Source organism: Psammomys obesus, unplaced genomic scaffold, assembly GCF_907164565.1.
Source record: "Psammomys obesus unplaced genomic scaffold, mPsaObe1.curated_primary_1811, whole genome shotgun sequence".
In the NCBI taxonomy this organism is placed as follows: Eukaryota; Metazoa; Chordata; class Mammalia; order Rodentia; family Muridae; genus Psammomys; species Psammomys obesus.
This window is the reverse complement of record NW_026590490.1, coordinates 225426-243153: the sequence shown is the minus strand read 5'-3', so window position 1 is coordinate 243153 and position 17728 is coordinate 225426. Positions and strand designations below refer to the sequence as shown.

Below are 17728 nucleotides of genomic sequence, written 5' to 3'. Positions count from 1 at the left end.
AAGGCCTGAGCCACAAAAAGTAGCTCAACCCAAATGAAAAATTTCAGTGACTTATAAAGACCTGAAAGGGAGACAGTGAGAGCACTGTGGTCATTTCAATTTCAGCTGCAGAATTTGCTCTCAAAAATGCTACAATAAAAAATAGTAATACCATAAAAACCTAACAGCAGCCAAAGGACCACAGTCATAAAGAATAAACATAAATCCAAAAACATATTGGCATAGAAAGCTCTCCCTCACCTTCAAGAAAAATGAGATTTTTGGCCATCAAAAACAATCAGAGCAAAACAAGCCTCAATCACACAGCAGAGCTGAGAAAAACAACAGTAACAGGACAATAAGGAAGAGGGCCAGCTGACACATGGGTATGTTTGATGCTAGGACAGAGACTCCATCCTCCCAGCAGCCATTGTAAAGGAGGGGAAACACAGGGGGTGAAGCAGCTGTCCAAAAGTCACCAGCACAATAGGATCAACAGACAGTCTATCCAGAGAAGTTGTGGTCCTCTGAGAACACCTCTGCCACATCACACCCCCAAGTCTTGGTATCTTATAAATCCTAAATAGGGCAGATTCAGGATTCCTTTAGGTTCAAAAGGCGGGTGTAAAGCCAAGATTATACAATGCTGCAAAATGTCCTCATCTGATAATGAAATTTAAAATTGTATTCTTCAACAATAAATAATGACTCTTAGTCTTGCAAAGCTGCTTTAATATTAAAACATCTACGAAGAGCTTCAAACTTAAAGTGCCCAGCTCAGAGCCAGAGTCTAATAAACAGCAGCTATTATTACTCTTATGATCAAATAGGAACAAGCATTTAACAGGAGAGCATATTTTAATTATACACGATGTGGAACAATCAAATTTCATTCAGTTCAGGCTCCAGATCCCATAGCATAACAGCGCATGTACAGCTGAAATTATAACACTCAAAGCTCAAAAATTACTTGTTTCCATTAGAGATCTGACAAGTCATTTCTTCAATTGGTCACTGGTGGCTTGCAGATAACTATTAGCAGTAATGAGTATTCTAAATTAAATCCAGAGACAGCACCGCTCTATTCTGCAAAGACAACTGGGGAGAGAGAGGCACGATTGTAGGCGTCCTTCTCTCTGTGTCCTCCATCTTCTCTCTGATAAATATCTCCTGTGTCTTGCATAGTATGGATTTCATTTGGTTACAAATGAAGAAAAGTCGAATTCTTCCCATGATAAATGAGAGTGTTAAGCAGGTAACTTGTTAAAGAGAATTGGAATTAGGAAAATAACCTTATTTTCCTATTACTTGACAACAAATCCTCTCTGCTAACAAATGAAAGGCAGAATGCTTGAGCATCAAATCCAAATCTGTCACCAGTAATCTACTCTCTGACAATTACAACATGGGACCGGGTACAGGCCACCCACACTCCACTCACAGCCATAAAATGAAAGGGAGGGGCAATGCAGCAGAATGCTTAAGTGAACTCAGCGGGTGCAGAACAGCTCAGTGGGTACGAGCTCTTGCTATGCAGGCACCAGGACCTAAATTCCAATCTCCAGCACCCACTTAAAAGAACGAGCAGGATCGAAGAAAACTCTTAAAATTTTTGATAAGAATGCTGAAATGTAGTCCTCCACTATTTATGGCTTCTGTCAAGAGTGGGAATGAGAAGGGACTCAGTTTTCTTTAAGGGGCTGGCCAATGAGAGTTTGACCATGCTCTGGTGAGTATATGGGCAACACAAACTAGACTTGCTTTGTTTGTTTGTTTCTTTCTTTCTTTCTTTCTTTGGGGGAGGGGGCTGGGAAGTGAGTGTGCTTAGGATATATGATGTAAAGTTCCCAAATAATCAACAAAAGTATTGTGGAAAGAAAGCAGGGAGAGAAGGAGGGAGGGAGGGAGGGAGAAAGAGAGATGGAGGGAAGGGAAGGGAAGGGGAGGAGAGGGGAGAGGAGAGGAAAGGAGAAGAGGAGAGGAGGGAAAAGGAAAGGAGGGGAAGAGGAGGGGGGAACATAAGAAAGCCAAAATGGGAAATGAAAACCATTGTTGTGTGACAACTGTAATGTCTGAAAAGGTTTTTAGTGGATAAACGCCTATCTCAATACATGAACTTGGATGCTAGTATTGTGAATTTATCTATTAAAATCACCTTTGGAACTTAAAACAGGGCCATAGATACCTGTGCTCAGTACTGGGAGGGGCAGAGATGCTCTAAATCATTGCATTATCAACATTAACAGATCCTGGGGTCTTGCTAACCAGCCAGTAACCAGCCAGCCTAGCTGGAAAGGCAAGGTTTTGGCTCAGTGAGAGATCCTGTCTCAAAAGAATAAGGTAGACAGTGACAGAGGAAAATACCTGCCATCTTCCTCTGGCTTTTACATACAACCACACAGATGTACACACCTGCATACTGACATGCATTCACTTCATATACACACATAATATACACTCAAAAAATAAGTTAAGATAAATCTTAAACAAATAAACATTTTCAGCCAGGTGGTAGTGGCACACACCTTTAATCTCAGCACTTAGGAGGCAAAGTCATGCAGATCTCCAAGTTCAAGGCCAGCCTGGTCTACAGAACGAGTTCCAAGGCAGGCAGGGCCACACAGAGAGACCCTGTCTCTGAAAAAACAAACAAAAATATTCATTTCAAAAAAACTAATTGGAATCCCAGATCTGTCTCTTATGTATTTATTATCTGACCATAAATCAGTCTCTCCTACTCTGACAACTCCTTTGTAAAGTGGGGTCAATATAAAATACCTCATGAGGTATATAACAAGGACCAATGAGGGCTTATGTGCCTAGATACTGTCATACCCTGTGCCTATGACATTGTCAGCTCCACTTCATTGCACAATATGTCAACATTCTTATCATCAGGACACCAGAAACAAACTAATTACCAAGCAGAACCTACCAAAACTTGTATGAAAGATTAGTTGTGTGTACATGTAAAAGCCTCACAGATAAGAGCCCAGGCCATGGAGGCCCCCTCACATGACATGCCCCTGCCTCTGGAAGCATTTCTCTCCCAGGTCTGGCTATATGGTAGCAGCAGACATAACTTGTTAGAAGAGGATAATGGATTGGTGTCTTCACTTACGTTTTCAAAATCCTTCATGTTCCGTGCTCTGGAAGGAGAGACCTTTTCTTCTGACACATTTGGGAGCACTACAGAAAGGCAAAGCACACAAAGGAAATCATTAGGCATACAGGCTGCCCAATATTAGGGCTGAGAGCAAGGAGAGAAAGTCAGAGTAGCTCTTACAGTGTCCCTGTGGGCATGTCCTGCTTGTTGGCATTTACTGATTTGAGTCCAGAAAAAAACTCTAAATTACTACATTCTCAATACTGACAAATTACCTAAACTGGCCCCAATGAAACCACAATATTTCAAGGAGATGAACCCAAAAATTACATGGGGCATGTGACAAGCAGACAGGCCTGACATACTTCCTCCTCCTCACACGTCAAAAACTGAGACAGAGCCTGACTGACTTGACACCAGAGTTTGCAAAACTCTTTCATAAAACACCAATGACAATTTTTGGCTTTGTAGGCCATACACAAAGCCTAAAATCTGTCATCGCTACTTAACTCTACTGCCACACAAGAACACCCTCATAGAGCAGCTCATAAACACAGCGTAAGTTCCAAGAAAAGTTGCCTTCCAAAATCAGTCAATGGCGGAAAACTCTAGCCCTGCTGAGGAGTGAACACAGGCAAACAAATGTTATGACGCTGGTTGGTATGCATCAAGTGACTAAAGAATCTATTCTCTGAGAAAGCTACACTGAAAGACTGCTTCCAGGCAGGGCCTTTTGGGTCTGCTTACACCGAGAAACAAACATCCATGCTAGAGGGAAGAAAGAGACAAAACACACACTATGCTAAAAGGTGATTTAGGATAGAGGAATGGCTGGCTTTGCAGGCTCAGCTAACCACTTACTGCTGTTTGGAGGATTGAGTGAGAGCAGTGTGAACAGATTCAGGCTCCCTCTGGCTGCCTCTCTGAGAACAGACTGTGAGGAACGCAGGAAAGGAACAATGGGAACAGCCAGGGGACAACTGGGATAACCCAGGCCAGAGTCCAGGTGTTTGGCTAGGATGGGATGAGGGCAAATGGGTGAGAACCTGTTTGCTTCTGTATACTTGGACAGAAGCCAACAGCAATAAGAAAAATAAATATATATAATGCTCAGAGGAGAGAAAATGTTGAGTAACCAGGGAGAGCTAAAGAAGGTGGTGTGCTCTGAGCTAATTTCTCAAGAGAGCAGGCAGCCACAGGCAGAAAGGAGAACAGAAGCCTACCCCGTCCCACCCCCCGGTAGATATGGGCAGAGACAGAATGTGCAAAACCATGTGTGCCTGACTGAGGGCACAGGGTTTGTCTTCTGTCCTCAGTGTTCAGCCACCTGTGTCAGGGATGCTCATCCCATCCTTCCCCTACTTCAGTCCTGTGGCAAGGCTCAGCTCCAGTGAGCAATTTCTTAGGCAATGCTCACCTGACTCCCTTACTCTCTCATCCTTGGCACAGTACCTAACACTTCTCTGTCCCTAACCTTGATCAAATGATTTATCAAGTAACTTCTTGCCTGTCTGTCCTCAGTCTGAAGGCACCGACACTCCAAGTTGTAAACCAATGCTTGGCCAGAGTCTGGCAAGAAGTGAAAGTACATTATGGGCTGAATTAAGGGCAGGCCTCACAACTTTCTGCTCATCAGATTTGGTTCAAGTAAAAGTTCTCAGGTCCCAGAGAAAAACCTGGGAATGGCCTATTAAGTTATAGCATTCCCCAGAAAGAAACCTCATTTTCATTCTGTCTGCTCCAAAGCTTCTTTTACACATATCTCATAACTTAAGAAAAAAAAAAAAAAAAACAAGTCAAACTATCTCTAAGATAATTCAATAAGGCAAATTATTAACACTACCCACACACTATGATGGTACACACTTCTTTCAGAATGAAAATGAAGAATGCAAGACCCAGGCTGTATTCTGCCATAATCCAACTTACACATACTATGTTGCTGAATAAACCATCTACAGTCTATAGTCTGAGCAGCTGTTTCCTGAGGCTAGACCACAGCCAGGAGCCTGCTAGAAAACCCTGGCACAATGAAGTCCAGACAGCAGCTCTCTTGGGCCTCAGGCATTCAGCAGTAGAAACCAAAAGAACTCCAGTGACAAAGCTAATACCAATTCAATGTCCAGCCTCTATATAGCTATTTATTAACAGAAAGCAAATTCAAGTCTAAGGACATGGACTCTTCTAGTCCATGTTTATGAAGAAAGTTGACAGCAAATTAGCACACAATATGTACAATATGCTGAGTGCCACTGTGTCAGGCCAGGTAGGCTCTGGGACCCAGGGCAAGAGACACCAAGTCCAGGCCTCAGCTGCTCATGGTCTCTGCCTACTCCCCTTTTCTTCTTGGTGTGCATACTTACCTCCATTTCCCAAGCCAGCAGCATCACTGATGACATCCAGATCACTTGGCAGAACAGGGAAAAGGCCACTAGGAGAGAGCACAGAAGGATGAGAGATGAACTAGAACTTGAAAAGGGACCTGTAAGACAGCCTGGACTCATGTAACAGCCATTGGGCCATAGCCAAGCACACAGCACTGAGATGACCAGGAGACAGGAAGCACTGGAACTCAGTCTTTGGAGCTGAAAGCTCTGGTTTAGAACTGAGTTCCAGTTCTCACAGCTCAGTGACATTCATGGGGGACAGTCATTTAGCTGTTATCCTGTAAGTGTGTACTAAGTGGAGGCACTATGCCAGTTATAAGCCACTTGGGTTTTTGAGTCTGACTTTATCTGTTAGACATTATCAACTGGTCATCACAATCAAGTTAAACTTCTAGGAATTAGAAACTGTGGTGGTTTGAATGAGAATGACACCTATAGGCTCATATATTTGAATGTCTGGTTCCCAGACATTCTGCTTGGGAAAGATTAACAGGTGTGGCCTTGTTGGAGGTATGTCACTGGAAGAAGGCTTTATAGCTTCAAGAGCCCACACCACTCCCAGTTTCCCTGTCTACCCAGTGATTGCTGTCAAGACATGAGTTCTCAGCTACTTGTTCCAGTGCCATGCTCCCCACCTTGATGGTCACAGACTTTAACCTTCTAAAACTGTAAGAACCAAATACTCTCCTTTTTTCTGTAAGTTGCCTTGGTCATGGTGTCTTATCACAGCAATAGTAAAGTAACTAATACAGACACAAAATCAGACTTTGGGAACTACAGCACACTCCCTGACAATCTGCTCTCAGTTCTGCTTGCACCTTTCCACGTCTCTCATCCTTCCACTCCAGCAGGAGAATACCATCTACTTCACAGAGCAAGTCTCTATAAAAAATAAAGGTACAGAGTGTCCAGCAAGATGCCAGGAGTATTAGGGTGCTTCACAAACAAAAGCATAATATCACTCTCATACATACAGTGTTTAATAATTCATAAAATATTTACATTTGTCCCAACTACCAACTCCATGAAGGTGCATACATTCTCTAAGGCCTAGACAGTTTTAGTATCTCTGCCAATCAGATGGCAGCAAAGTAGAGGACACAAGTCTAGAATCCAGGCCTTGTATAGTCTGTGCTAGCTAGTTTTATGTCAACTTAATACAAGCTAGAGTTATCCAAAAGGAGCGAGCCTCAATTGAGAAAATGCCTCCATAAGATCTAGCAGTAAGTAAGACATTTTTTAAATTAGTGACTAATGGGGGAGGGCCAAGCCCACTGTGTGTGGTGCTATCCCTGGGTTCTATAAAAAGAGGGTGAGCACGCCATGAGGAACAAGCCAATAAGCAGCACCCCTCCATGGCCTGTGCATCAGTTCCTACCTCCAGGTTCCTGCCTTGATTTTCTCCAGTGATGGACTATTACCTGAAAGTGTAAATGAAATAAGCCCTTTCCTCCAAGTTGCTTTTGTCAAGGTGTTTCATCACAGCAGTAGTTAATCTGACTACGACAATGTGAAAATAAGATTTAAAGGAAGCTCAGCATGACTCCAGGGCAACCTTTTCTTCCTGCCTCTAACTCCATAAAAATGCTGCAACTCAGACAATTCCTGATCAACAAACTGTGAACTGAAACAAGACCTTTAAGATCAGGACACCAAGAAAAGGCAGAATATACAAAAATCCAACAGCAAAAAAGTGAGCACTTAAAGCAGGTCAGCTATAAAGATAGTTGGGGAAATCTACGCAGAACATGTTTTCAAGTCACATGTAAAATCATTCTACATCTTTTTTAGAAACATGGTAAGCTACAAATACCTAACAGCAAGAAAATATTCCAAAGAACCAAAGGTGTAACTTGCAGAGAAGCAAGACATGTTTTCCTCATCTTAATTTTCTATTTCTTCCCATAAGCTTGATATTCCCATAATCACTAAAAGGACAAAGTCCATTTTCTAAACTCATTTTTTAAAACTAAAATCAAGTTCAACCATCACTTTCTGAATGGGTGCTATTTTTTAAATGTCACTTTTGCTTGCTTGCTTTCTATTTTAAGAAAAAGAAGAGGAGGAGGAGGAGGAAGAAGAGAAGGAACAGGAGGAAGGGGATGAGGAGGAGGAAGTAAATGAGGAGGAGGAGGACCTCGAAAGTAAAGGTAGAAAGCCTTCACTAGCCTGATTTCACTTCCAACTCTATGCACCTCCTCACCAGTCTGGCCTTCTAATGCCAGGGTTAAGAAATAAGAGGAGGGTCTTCCAGTCCGCAGCACAGGGCATGGCCACTCTTCTTTGCTTAATGAATGGGTAAACAGTCATAAAATGGTGAGCACCTACCATGTGCCAGTAGAGGTAGGCCCTGGGCCTCAGGGCAAGAACACTTTTCTACCTCATCCTCCTGTCTTATTTTATTGCCTCCCTGAAAAAAAAAAAAAAAAATCTTTCTGTGCTTCTATTTGCAGGAAATAATTGTCCTTTCACAATAGAAGACCTGACGAGGACTAAGCTTTTTACTGGCAGTGCCATCAGAGCTGGGGTGGAACTGAACATCACTCTCAAAAAAAAAAAAAAAAAAAAATCACATTGGTGTTTGTTTCTAGACAGTTTCTTTTACATTTTTTGCCATGAGTTTTAATTAAATACAGAAAAGATAAAAATCAGATATACCTAAAACTCTTTCTCACTAAAGGTTCCCAAGCCAGTCACTTCCAAAGGTAACCACTGGCTTCAGAAAGGTAACCACTGGCTTCAGAAACAAGGTGCCTGCTGGCCTTCGTTTATGAATTTATATACAGAGAAACAGTTGTATGTTCTGTCTTAAAATAGGACAAATGTTGGCTGGGGAGATGGCTCAGTGGACTGTTTGTGTGCACAAGCACGAACAGCTCAGTTTGGATCCCATGCACCCATGTAAAAGCCAGATATGGCAGCATAGGCCCGTAACCCCAGCACTGGAGGGGGTGGTGCCAACACGTGCATTGGGGGCTTCCTCGTCAGCCAGTCTAGCCAAAGTATGTGAGTTCCAGGTTCAGTGAGAGACCCTCTAAAACCAAAGGGGGGAGCAACAGGCAGCAGAGGCTGGATGAGGGGACACAACGCATGGACACATTCATTCAGGTGCACACACAGACACAACAATCAAACTGTGTGAGATACTCTACACCACCCTTCCTCTAACTACAGATTCATCCTAAAGTTTTAGTGGCTGTACACATGGGTCTGTGTCCACATTTGCAACCCTACCACACATTCTGCAGCAGTAATTTTCAAACTTTATTGGCAATGATCCATAAAAGAATTAATTCCTCAATGCCTGAAACCTCTGTTCTGTTCTACTTTTAAAAGATCCTGCTGTAACCTAGGAAGCTGACTTTCAAGAGCCAGCAGTGGGTTGTAAAAGGTCTGAAAGACACTTTTGAAAGGATGTGTAGTTACCCAATCCCCTGCTAAGAGGAATTCAACCTGTTTCCAAGTTGTTCTTTTAAAAACCATGCTGTATAAATATCGCTATACTGATCCCATTGTATACATGTACAAGGATGCCTCTAGAGCAGATACTAAGAAGTGAAATTACCGGGCTGAAATAATTCACACTTTTTTCAACTGGGCAAAAAATTCTGAACAGGCATGATAACAAAAAAAGAATACAAATGACAAACACACACACACACACAGAAAGACATGTACTATCATTAAGCATTAAACAATCAATTCCACAATGACATATATCACACCTGCAATTATTGCTTGAGTCAAAAAGCTACACAATGAAAAGTGCTAGTGAAGCACAAAATCCCAGAACCTGCAAGGATGCTGCTGGCAAGAGATACAAATGGTGCCCGTTTTTGGAACTATGCTTGGAGGTCCCCCAAACAGTAAGCAGAGTTCCCACACAGCCTGGCAGTTCTAGTCCTCGGCAAAAATGAAGACCACTGAGGAGGAAGAGGACCTTGTCATGTCCACACAAAGCTCATACACAAATAAAGGTTCATAGCAGTATTCTAAAAATAAAAACAACATCCATTAACGAGGCATGGCATTAATTACGGTACAATAAAATAATATTTGACACAAAAGGCAACAGAGGTAGTTATTCATGCTGCAATGTGATCTCACAAAAGTATGTGCATTATAAAATCTTTGTGAATAGACAAATCTATAGAGTAAAAAATACTGATTGTGGGCTACACGGCCTGAGGGGGGAACATGCTGACAATAAGGTTTCTTTTCAAATAATGTAATTGTTTTAAACTTGAATGATAGTGATGTTGGCACACCTCTGTAAATAACTCATTTATTCAGCAGTTTACTTTAAATGGGTAAACTTTCTGACATAAAAACTACATCTTCATATTTTTGTGCATCTTCATGTAAAGGACGTATCTGAGTGTGGGCACACTTGCACGAGTGTTCACACACCTGGAGGTGAGAGGTTAGCCTGGAGTGCCATTACTCAGGAGCCATCTGCTCTGGCTATTTTGTTTTATTTGAAACACATTCTGTTTTCTGGGCCCAGGGGTTCTCAGATGAGGCTAGGCTGACTAGCCAGACCCAGGGATCCTCTAATCTTAGCTTCCCTAGGACACATCACCATGTAGGTTTTTATGTGAGTTCTGGGGATCAAACTCAGGTCCTTTGAAAGGCAAGTACTTTACTGAGGAATCATGGTTCTCTCAAGCATTAGAGCTCAAGAATACCCCATCCAAACTAACCCTGACACTACCAGTAAGCCTTTTTTTCTGATTTCACCCTCCCATCCTCATTTCAGACCGTTTCTCTTGGCATCCATGATGGGACAACTCAAACTGTGCTACACATTTCCTTCCAGTCTGCTCCTAACAGAATAACAAGTACTTACTGGCCATGTGCTAGAGCAACCTGATATTCAATAAGCTTGAGCTGAGGCCTCAGGACACTCACTGCAGAGCACAGACAGCCTCTTGGCATGTAAACAAAGAGATGAGTGTTGAGGTTGCAAAGTTGAGGATCCTGTTTTCCCAACAGTGTGCATCATGGCATGAGTTTAAGAACACGAGCTGAGTGCACATTTTCTCCAGTGGGTGCTAGGTGTAATCTGCATAGCCATCAATAAAATAGGTTTATCATCAAAGAGAAATTAAGGCTTGGAAGGGAAGTGACTTATTCAAAACAAGGTAACTAATAAGTGGCTGAATAAGGACTTGTACCATCATCTCTGCTATCATATTGACCACCATGCACAGGTTCTTTCTACATAAAAAAATTTAAGTCTTAACTGGGGAAAGATCCATGGCTCCAAAACACAGGGCTAAAGATGTTTGGGACATGCACAAGCGTTAGGTTAGGGGCAAAAGGTGTACCCTGACCCAATGCAACAAACATTCAACTGGGCTCAGTTTAGGCTGCAAACATGAGGACTGCAAATTGTCAAGAGAAGGGTGCTCAGAAAGCAGTATATTACAATGAAAAGGTATGATTTTATCATACTAACTATTGTTCCCTGTTGTGGTCACCTAATGAAGACCCATCCTGCCTGGAATATTTCTGCCACTCTTGAAGGGTGAATTCAATACTAGAAGCTCTGCAAGAGCTCCCTGAATAGTCAGCTTGATTAGTTAGTTCTGACTGGTCAGAAGGCAGAACAGGTTTTGAAGTCAGGAAGCTTGGATTTACGTACTGATTTCTCATGGACTTTTTTGTGACCCCAGACCATTCATGTAACAGGAGGAGAAAAGCAGCCCCTCAAAGAATCATTTTTCCCTCAATGATTTAACAAATGTCACTCTGTTCCTATTGTGTACCAAACACTTAGGCTAGAAAGAAGGGTTACAAAGATGAACAAAATCTAGTTCCTGTTCTACAATAGTACACCATCTCACCTGGTGCCCATATGTTAACACCCAACACCTGCACTGTACCTTGAAATGTATAAGCCATTTATACATATATAAGCCATTGCCTGTACCTTGAAATGCAGTTGGGATGCAATCTAAGCATAAAAATTCATACCAGCTATCAAACAGTAAGTGAGATTAAAAGACATAAAAAAATATTTCATCAACAGGTTCTCCTATAGGTTTTGCTAGAATCACATATGGAAATATTAAGCTAAATAAAGTATAATAATCCTCCTGCTTCCAATGGTGCAGCTGCTAAGCAGTAAAGCACTTGCTGAGAATGTGCGATGCTCTGGGTCCAACCTCTAACACCATAAGAAAGGAACTTCACTTTATTTGTTTGTTTGTTTGTTTGTTTGTTCATCTCAAGGCAGGGTTTCTCTGTGTAGCCTTGGCTGTCCTAAAATATTTTTATTTTTTTAAATTGTGACTACCAGAAAGTTTTTAATGTTGCTGGTGTTGATGTGGTTTTTCAAGACAGAGTTTCACTATGTAGCCTTAGCTATCCTGGAATTCCCTCTGTAACCAGGCTGACCTTGAACTCTGAGATCCACCTGCCTCCACCTCCTGAATGCTGGGATTAAAAGCATGTGCCACCAGCCCAGTTTACAAAACAGTTTTTAATTAAATACACACCATAGGTTGTAGTTCTACCTAACAGAGCTGGTCACTCTCAATAAGGTTAGGACAGAGATAAGTGAGGGTAGCTAGAACAGTACAAAGAGCTCAGACAAGGGTGGAATTATCAGGAAGATTTCCTAGTAGTAGAACCTCGATGTTAGTAGGGCAAAAAGGCATAGAAGGGCAACTGAGGCGGCAAGACCAGCAAGTATGCTAGCTTAGCACCTAGAAACAACACAGCAGAATCACTGAGCTTGGCAGTCAGGCACACAGGGAAAGACTTGAGGAAGAGACAGGGCTGAGAACCAGAGAGGGGAAGCTATCGAGGCAGATGTAGCAAATTAAGGAGAAACTTGGAAGCCACATTACAAAACTTCATTCTGAAGATGGCAAGGTGTCCAGAGGACCTAAAGCAGGTTAAGAAATGCATGACCAAGAAATGAATCTCTCCGGTCAAGGCTGGGAGAGGAAGGAAAGGAGATTATTAGAAGATCCACTAAATTAAACATTGGGCTAATTTAGTTCTCATGCCAACAACCCATCCCAAAAATCTAAAATAATCCAATTTCTGGTCCCAAGGGCTTTGGATAGAAAACACAATTTGTAGGAGGGGTAGTGATAGCAACATAGTATCATTCTTTTTCCTCTTCAACACTGTTTTATGTCAGCAACTATACTTGCTAAGAGAACAGTCCAGGCAGCTATTGTTTCTTTTCATTCTCATCCAATTATGGTGACTACATATTGCCATTAGCCCATTTTTTCAGAGAGGAAGTCAATTTACCAAGGTTACAGAGTAGGTTTATAGGCTGGGCTTGAATTAAATCCTGTCCACCTCCAGGGAAGGCTCTTCCCCAACCCCCACCCCCAGGGTTTCTCTGTGTAGCCTTGGCTATCCTAGACTCACTTTGTAGACCAAACTGGCCAGGAACTCACAGAGATCCGCCTGCTTCTGCCTCCCCAGTGCTGGAATTACAGGCATACGCCACCGCGCCTGGCAGGACAAGGCTCTTAACTTCCTACACTGTTGCCTTCGTTCTGGGTGGCTACTGTGTGACCCCATAAACAAAGTCTAAAATAACAACTTCAATTCCCATAATGAATGCAAACCTCCAACAAGAATGAATATCACCCACCAAATGCTCTAAGGCCCAGTCCCAAATTAGCCCCTAGTAATAGAAATCCCATTAGTCCCACCTCCTCCCACTCTTTCGAAAAGCCCCTTACTTATCCTACACATCCTCTTCAAAGTATGTTCCAGAATACACATAGTCGAATGTAGTGCTGGCTGGCTGGAAACCCGCAGGTCCCACCACACTCGGGCAGCAGCAGGGGCCATCCCCAAGCAAACCGAAGGCCTCCAGGGAGAGAATTACAGTCAGTAGCAACCCCAACCCAGTTACCAAGAACCCCAAAGCCACACCTGCAGCCGCTGAGGGTTCCTGGCAGAGTGGCGTCCTCTTCCATCACCGAGTCCGTCCGGAACACAGAGATGGTGTTGGCACCGGTGTCTGCAAAGGTGATGCCCCTGGTGCCCCAGGCAGTCCCGACGCACTCAGTTCCCCAGGTCCCGCCCCTCCAAGGCAGCTCTTGTTCTGTCTACCAGCGCCGCTGGAATTCAAACCGCAGCTGCCGCCATCTTTCTCGGCGCTTCTTCCTACGGAAACAGGGCGGGGTCACGCAGGGATGGGCTTTGAAGCCGCTCTGCATGGGCCTGAAACCTGGCAGGGAAAGCGTGGGTGGGCGCCATCTTAGCTGAGGGCAGAACCTTCGCGCTTGGACCTGCAATACTAAGAGAAAAGAGGCGGCCGCCATATTTTGTATGTGAGGGCATTCGCGCCGTAGCCAAGATGAGCGCCATATTTGTTAAGGGTAAATCAGTTAATCTAAGCGGGAGGTGGGACTGCTTAGTACACTTAACTCTGCCGTTCCAGAATCGTGACCCCTGACCCTCGCGCCTTGGCTCTTTGCACCCAAAAGGCTTCTGCCTTAAGTTGAAACTTAGATAACTGAGTTATGCCTCGATTTAGAAAAATAATACCTGTAGAGCGCTAATACAAGCAGTAATTTACAGGCTGAGTTTGGAGCCTCACCCCTATAAAGGGTTCAGCCATACTTTACGTCAAACCGCTCAGGGAATTTTGTTACCACTAGGGCTCAACAATCAGTAAACTGAGACCCAGAGCAAGAAAAGACTTGCCCAAAGTAATAAACAAGTATACCATCCACTAAAACCAGATTCTTAGCTCCTGACATCAAGGTCTGGGCTCTCTGGAACCTTGTTTTGAATATAGTCGGAGGGGAGAGGAGGGTGCAATGGATGTGGAACAGTGATCCCCTAGCAGTAAAGCAGTTCCTCCTGCCAGGTCCCTTTGACTGGTCATTCTGCAGTAGCAAACCTCGTTGTGCTGGAAAACACTAGCTCCAGACTTGTGGGGTGAGACCTTAACCTGTTAAATTCTACAATCCAAAAGGGTACAAGTAGGTGTTCATGATTGACAAGCTCAATTGCTCGATGGAGAAAATGAGCCTGTTCCTATCCTATAAGATTTTTTGTGAGGATGACCTGCGATATTGTTAAATTCTGTCAGTAGTGACCCTATATGATCACACTCATTCTCTTTGCAAACTGTCAAGAAACAGAATTGTAATTTGAGCCCAGGTCCCTCTGCACTCCAATGCCCTAAATGTTTCAAACAGGCTATATATAATTCCTAAGTGCTCAATTCTTTTTCCATCTTAGAACTTAGAATTCAGACATGAGATCTGTGATTGCTGGGGGAGGATTTGTCATTATGCCCATGGTTTAGCCACTGATAAGTTGCACATACTCCAATGAATAACCCCACCCATGTTCATACAAGCAACCCTAATTAAACCCAGTGGAGAGGAAAAGAATAGGAAATAGAAAAAAAATAGATGGAAGGAACAAAGGAGTCAGCAGGAGTACATGGGGACAAGAGAGTATAATGGAAGATGATGAATATGATCATAAATACACTGTATACATATATGAAATGTAAAAACAGAAATCAAAAAAGATATAAAATCGAGTGAGATAGCACAGTATATAAATGTTATAACCATCAGACTCCATTCTGAAAGCAAATGTCTCAAGGTGGCTGAGTGATAGGATTGCAGGACTAGCAATTCAGATGCCTAGACTCTAACTACAACTAATCCTGTGACCACCTCTCCTGTCTGTACTTTGGCTTTCCCACATACAAAATGGAATAGAAAACTATACAGAACCTATAGGAAGTTCCCATTTTGATTAATCCCTTGCCCTATTTGGGAGGCCACATTTGTAGATTATAAACGTAACCCTTGTTGAACTTGGAAACTGAAAATAGAATCAATTATACAATGGTAAACTATAACGGAAGTTGTTTTTGCTGCTACTGCAGCATAGTCATGATTAGAGACAGAAAGGCCATTGCCCTGTTTTTCTCATTGTGGTTTTTCTTTCTGCCAAGTCTAGAAGTGACATCACTCCCATCAGCTGTTTGGGCTATCTGGAGCCATCTCCTTGACAACAACCATCCAGCCACAAAGACAGCATTATTACTCCCTTGGATGAGGGCATTCTGCATGGCTGGAAATGGTTTATATCCAGATGCTTTTGATTTGGAAGAAACCCTCTGAAGCTGTAGTAGCTCAAGACAGTAGAGTCACTATTACTAACAGCAAGAATCACTTTGTACAGATTAAAGTATTCACAATGCTCTTTGTACTAGTCTATTTTTTTTCATTCTGACACTTGTCAGTAGATTAGGATCATTTCCTGCCACTACCACGACCCTCATTTCCTGCCTCCCCAGAAATGAACAGCACAATAGCTTGATAGTTTGGATCCAAAGTTCCACCTATCAAAGATTTGTCATCACAAGCCTATGACAATATTAGGAGACAGTGGACCATGAGAACTTCTTTGGAGGTTCTAGCAGAGAAACCCAGCTTATCATATGCCTTGATGGAAGAATGGTACTCCTTATCAGGAAATGTTGTCATCTTCAGAAGAACCTACAGTTTCTGGAAGGATACACACAGAGTAGTGAGAGAATAAGGAACACCAGCCTAGCCAGGCAAATCAGCTGAATCAACCCTGGTAATCAACTGAGTGACAGAAGCCATAGCCAGATCCCCTTTATGTCCCTACCGGGAGATGGTAGATCTCTAAGAGGTAGGACATATTTTTAAAAAGCCATGCCATTGGAGGCATGCACTTGAAGAGGATAATAAGATTCTGATTCCTCCCTTATTCCTCAGTACTTGCTTCCTGGCTGCCACGAGGTAAGCAAAAACTCTACTGTGAGCTCTCACCATACTGTACTATGCACCACAATGAGGCTAAAATACTATGGACTAGTGTAACAAGACTTCATTTGGACTGGCAAGCTCCAGAATACTGACAGAAACTTTTCATTAATTATATAAGCCTGGCCTTAGCTTCATCTTGTTCCCCAGCTAGCTCTTAACCTAAATTGTCCCATTTATACCATTCCATGTACTTCCTCATGGCTTGTCACCTTTCAATCTTAGCCCTGGTGCTATTTTCCTCCTCTTTGTCTGTCTGGTAATTCTTTCTGCCTCAGATTCCTTCCCAGAGTTCTTATCTCTGCCTTTCTTATCCCACGTTCCTTTCCTGTGTTTGCTATAGGCCACTCAGCTCTTTGTTAAACCAGTCAGAAGGTGAGTAAAGTGTATGTTTACAAAATATGATGCAGGTGCTGAGCAAAAAGAAAAAAATAAATAAAAACCAAAGTTCAGACAGTACTCAGCTATCTGGAGGTACAAAAGTTAATTTTTTGAATTAATTTTGAATAATTTAAATTTGAATAATTTAAAGACAATCTTCATACAGTATACAAAAAGATTGCCTCAATATCTCCCCCTTTTAGTTTAATAAAAGGCTCTTTCTTTAAGTGTTTTATTCTGATCTTTCTTAAATAAGATATACAGAAATTGCAATCATTACTAAACATATAATTATTTGTATGCTGATAATCAAAACAAATACCCTCTGCCATTGTGTTTTCCATTTTTTTAACATGGAAAATACTTTTTCTTCTTAATCTCTCTCTCTCTCCTTCCTACAAAGACTTCACTTTATTATGCAAATTTATAGAGCATTTTCACTTATTTCCTTCTTTTCCTTTTCTATGAAGACTATTTTTCTATCTCTCTCCTTCCTTCAGAGATTTTATGTTTTATATTCAAATTTGGTATTTCTTTCTATGACTGTCTATGTTCCATTTCTGCTGAGGCCCCTGAAAAATGTGGCTAGAGTGCACTTTTGTGAGCCACAGTGCAGGGGTCATGCTCTGAGACTCCAATTCCCCAAGCCTCCCAGCAAGCAGCACTGGCTGACCTCAGCCACTCTACTTGTCCCAGCCTCTATGCCTGGCTTTCTGGTCTGGCTCCCATGTCTAGAACTTCTGGCCTAACACCTGAATCTAGTGTTCTAAGCTTGGATAGCTGACCCACATTGGGTGCCAATTAAAACAGAACTTTCTTTGAAACTGCCAGCAGATGGAATAATGAGACTTATTAAATCTATTATAAGCTTAGTCATGATATCTCAGCAGATTCTCAGCTACTCTAACCTCAGTACTGGCATGGCTTATGTCCTGCCACATGGCCCATTACCTTTCCTCTGTACCTTAGTCCTGTGTCTGGCCAACTCTTCCTGCCTCAGATTCCTTCCTAGTTTTTCAGCCCTCTGTTGGAAGTCCTGCCCATCCTCTCCTGCCTCAGCTGTTGGCTAT

General features: G+C 42.5%; 1 protein-coding gene across 8 annotated transcripts in view; it reads right to left on the bottom strand.

Moving 5' to 3' along the window:
- Window positions 1-13590, bottom strand: part of Cdk5rap2 (CDK5 regulatory subunit associated protein 2) — a 185793-nt gene extending 172203 nt beyond the window's left edge. For 7 of the 8 annotated variants that reach the window (XM_055607530.1, XM_055607533.1, XM_055607534.1 and 4 more), the window contains exons 1-3: window positions 13384-13590; window positions 5449-5516; window positions 3101-3168 (exon numbers count right to left, since the gene is read on the bottom strand). In XM_055607530.1, the coding sequence (XP_055463505.1) occupies window positions 3101-3168; window positions 5449-5516; window positions 13384-13427 (180 nt within the window). In that variant the 5' untranslated portion in view covers window positions 13428-13590. The remainder of the gene's footprint in view (window positions 1-3100; window positions 3169-5448; window positions 5517-13383) is intronic. The other variant, XM_055607538.1, reaches the window with a different exon arrangement.
- Window positions 13591-17728: the final 4138 nt, after the last annotated feature.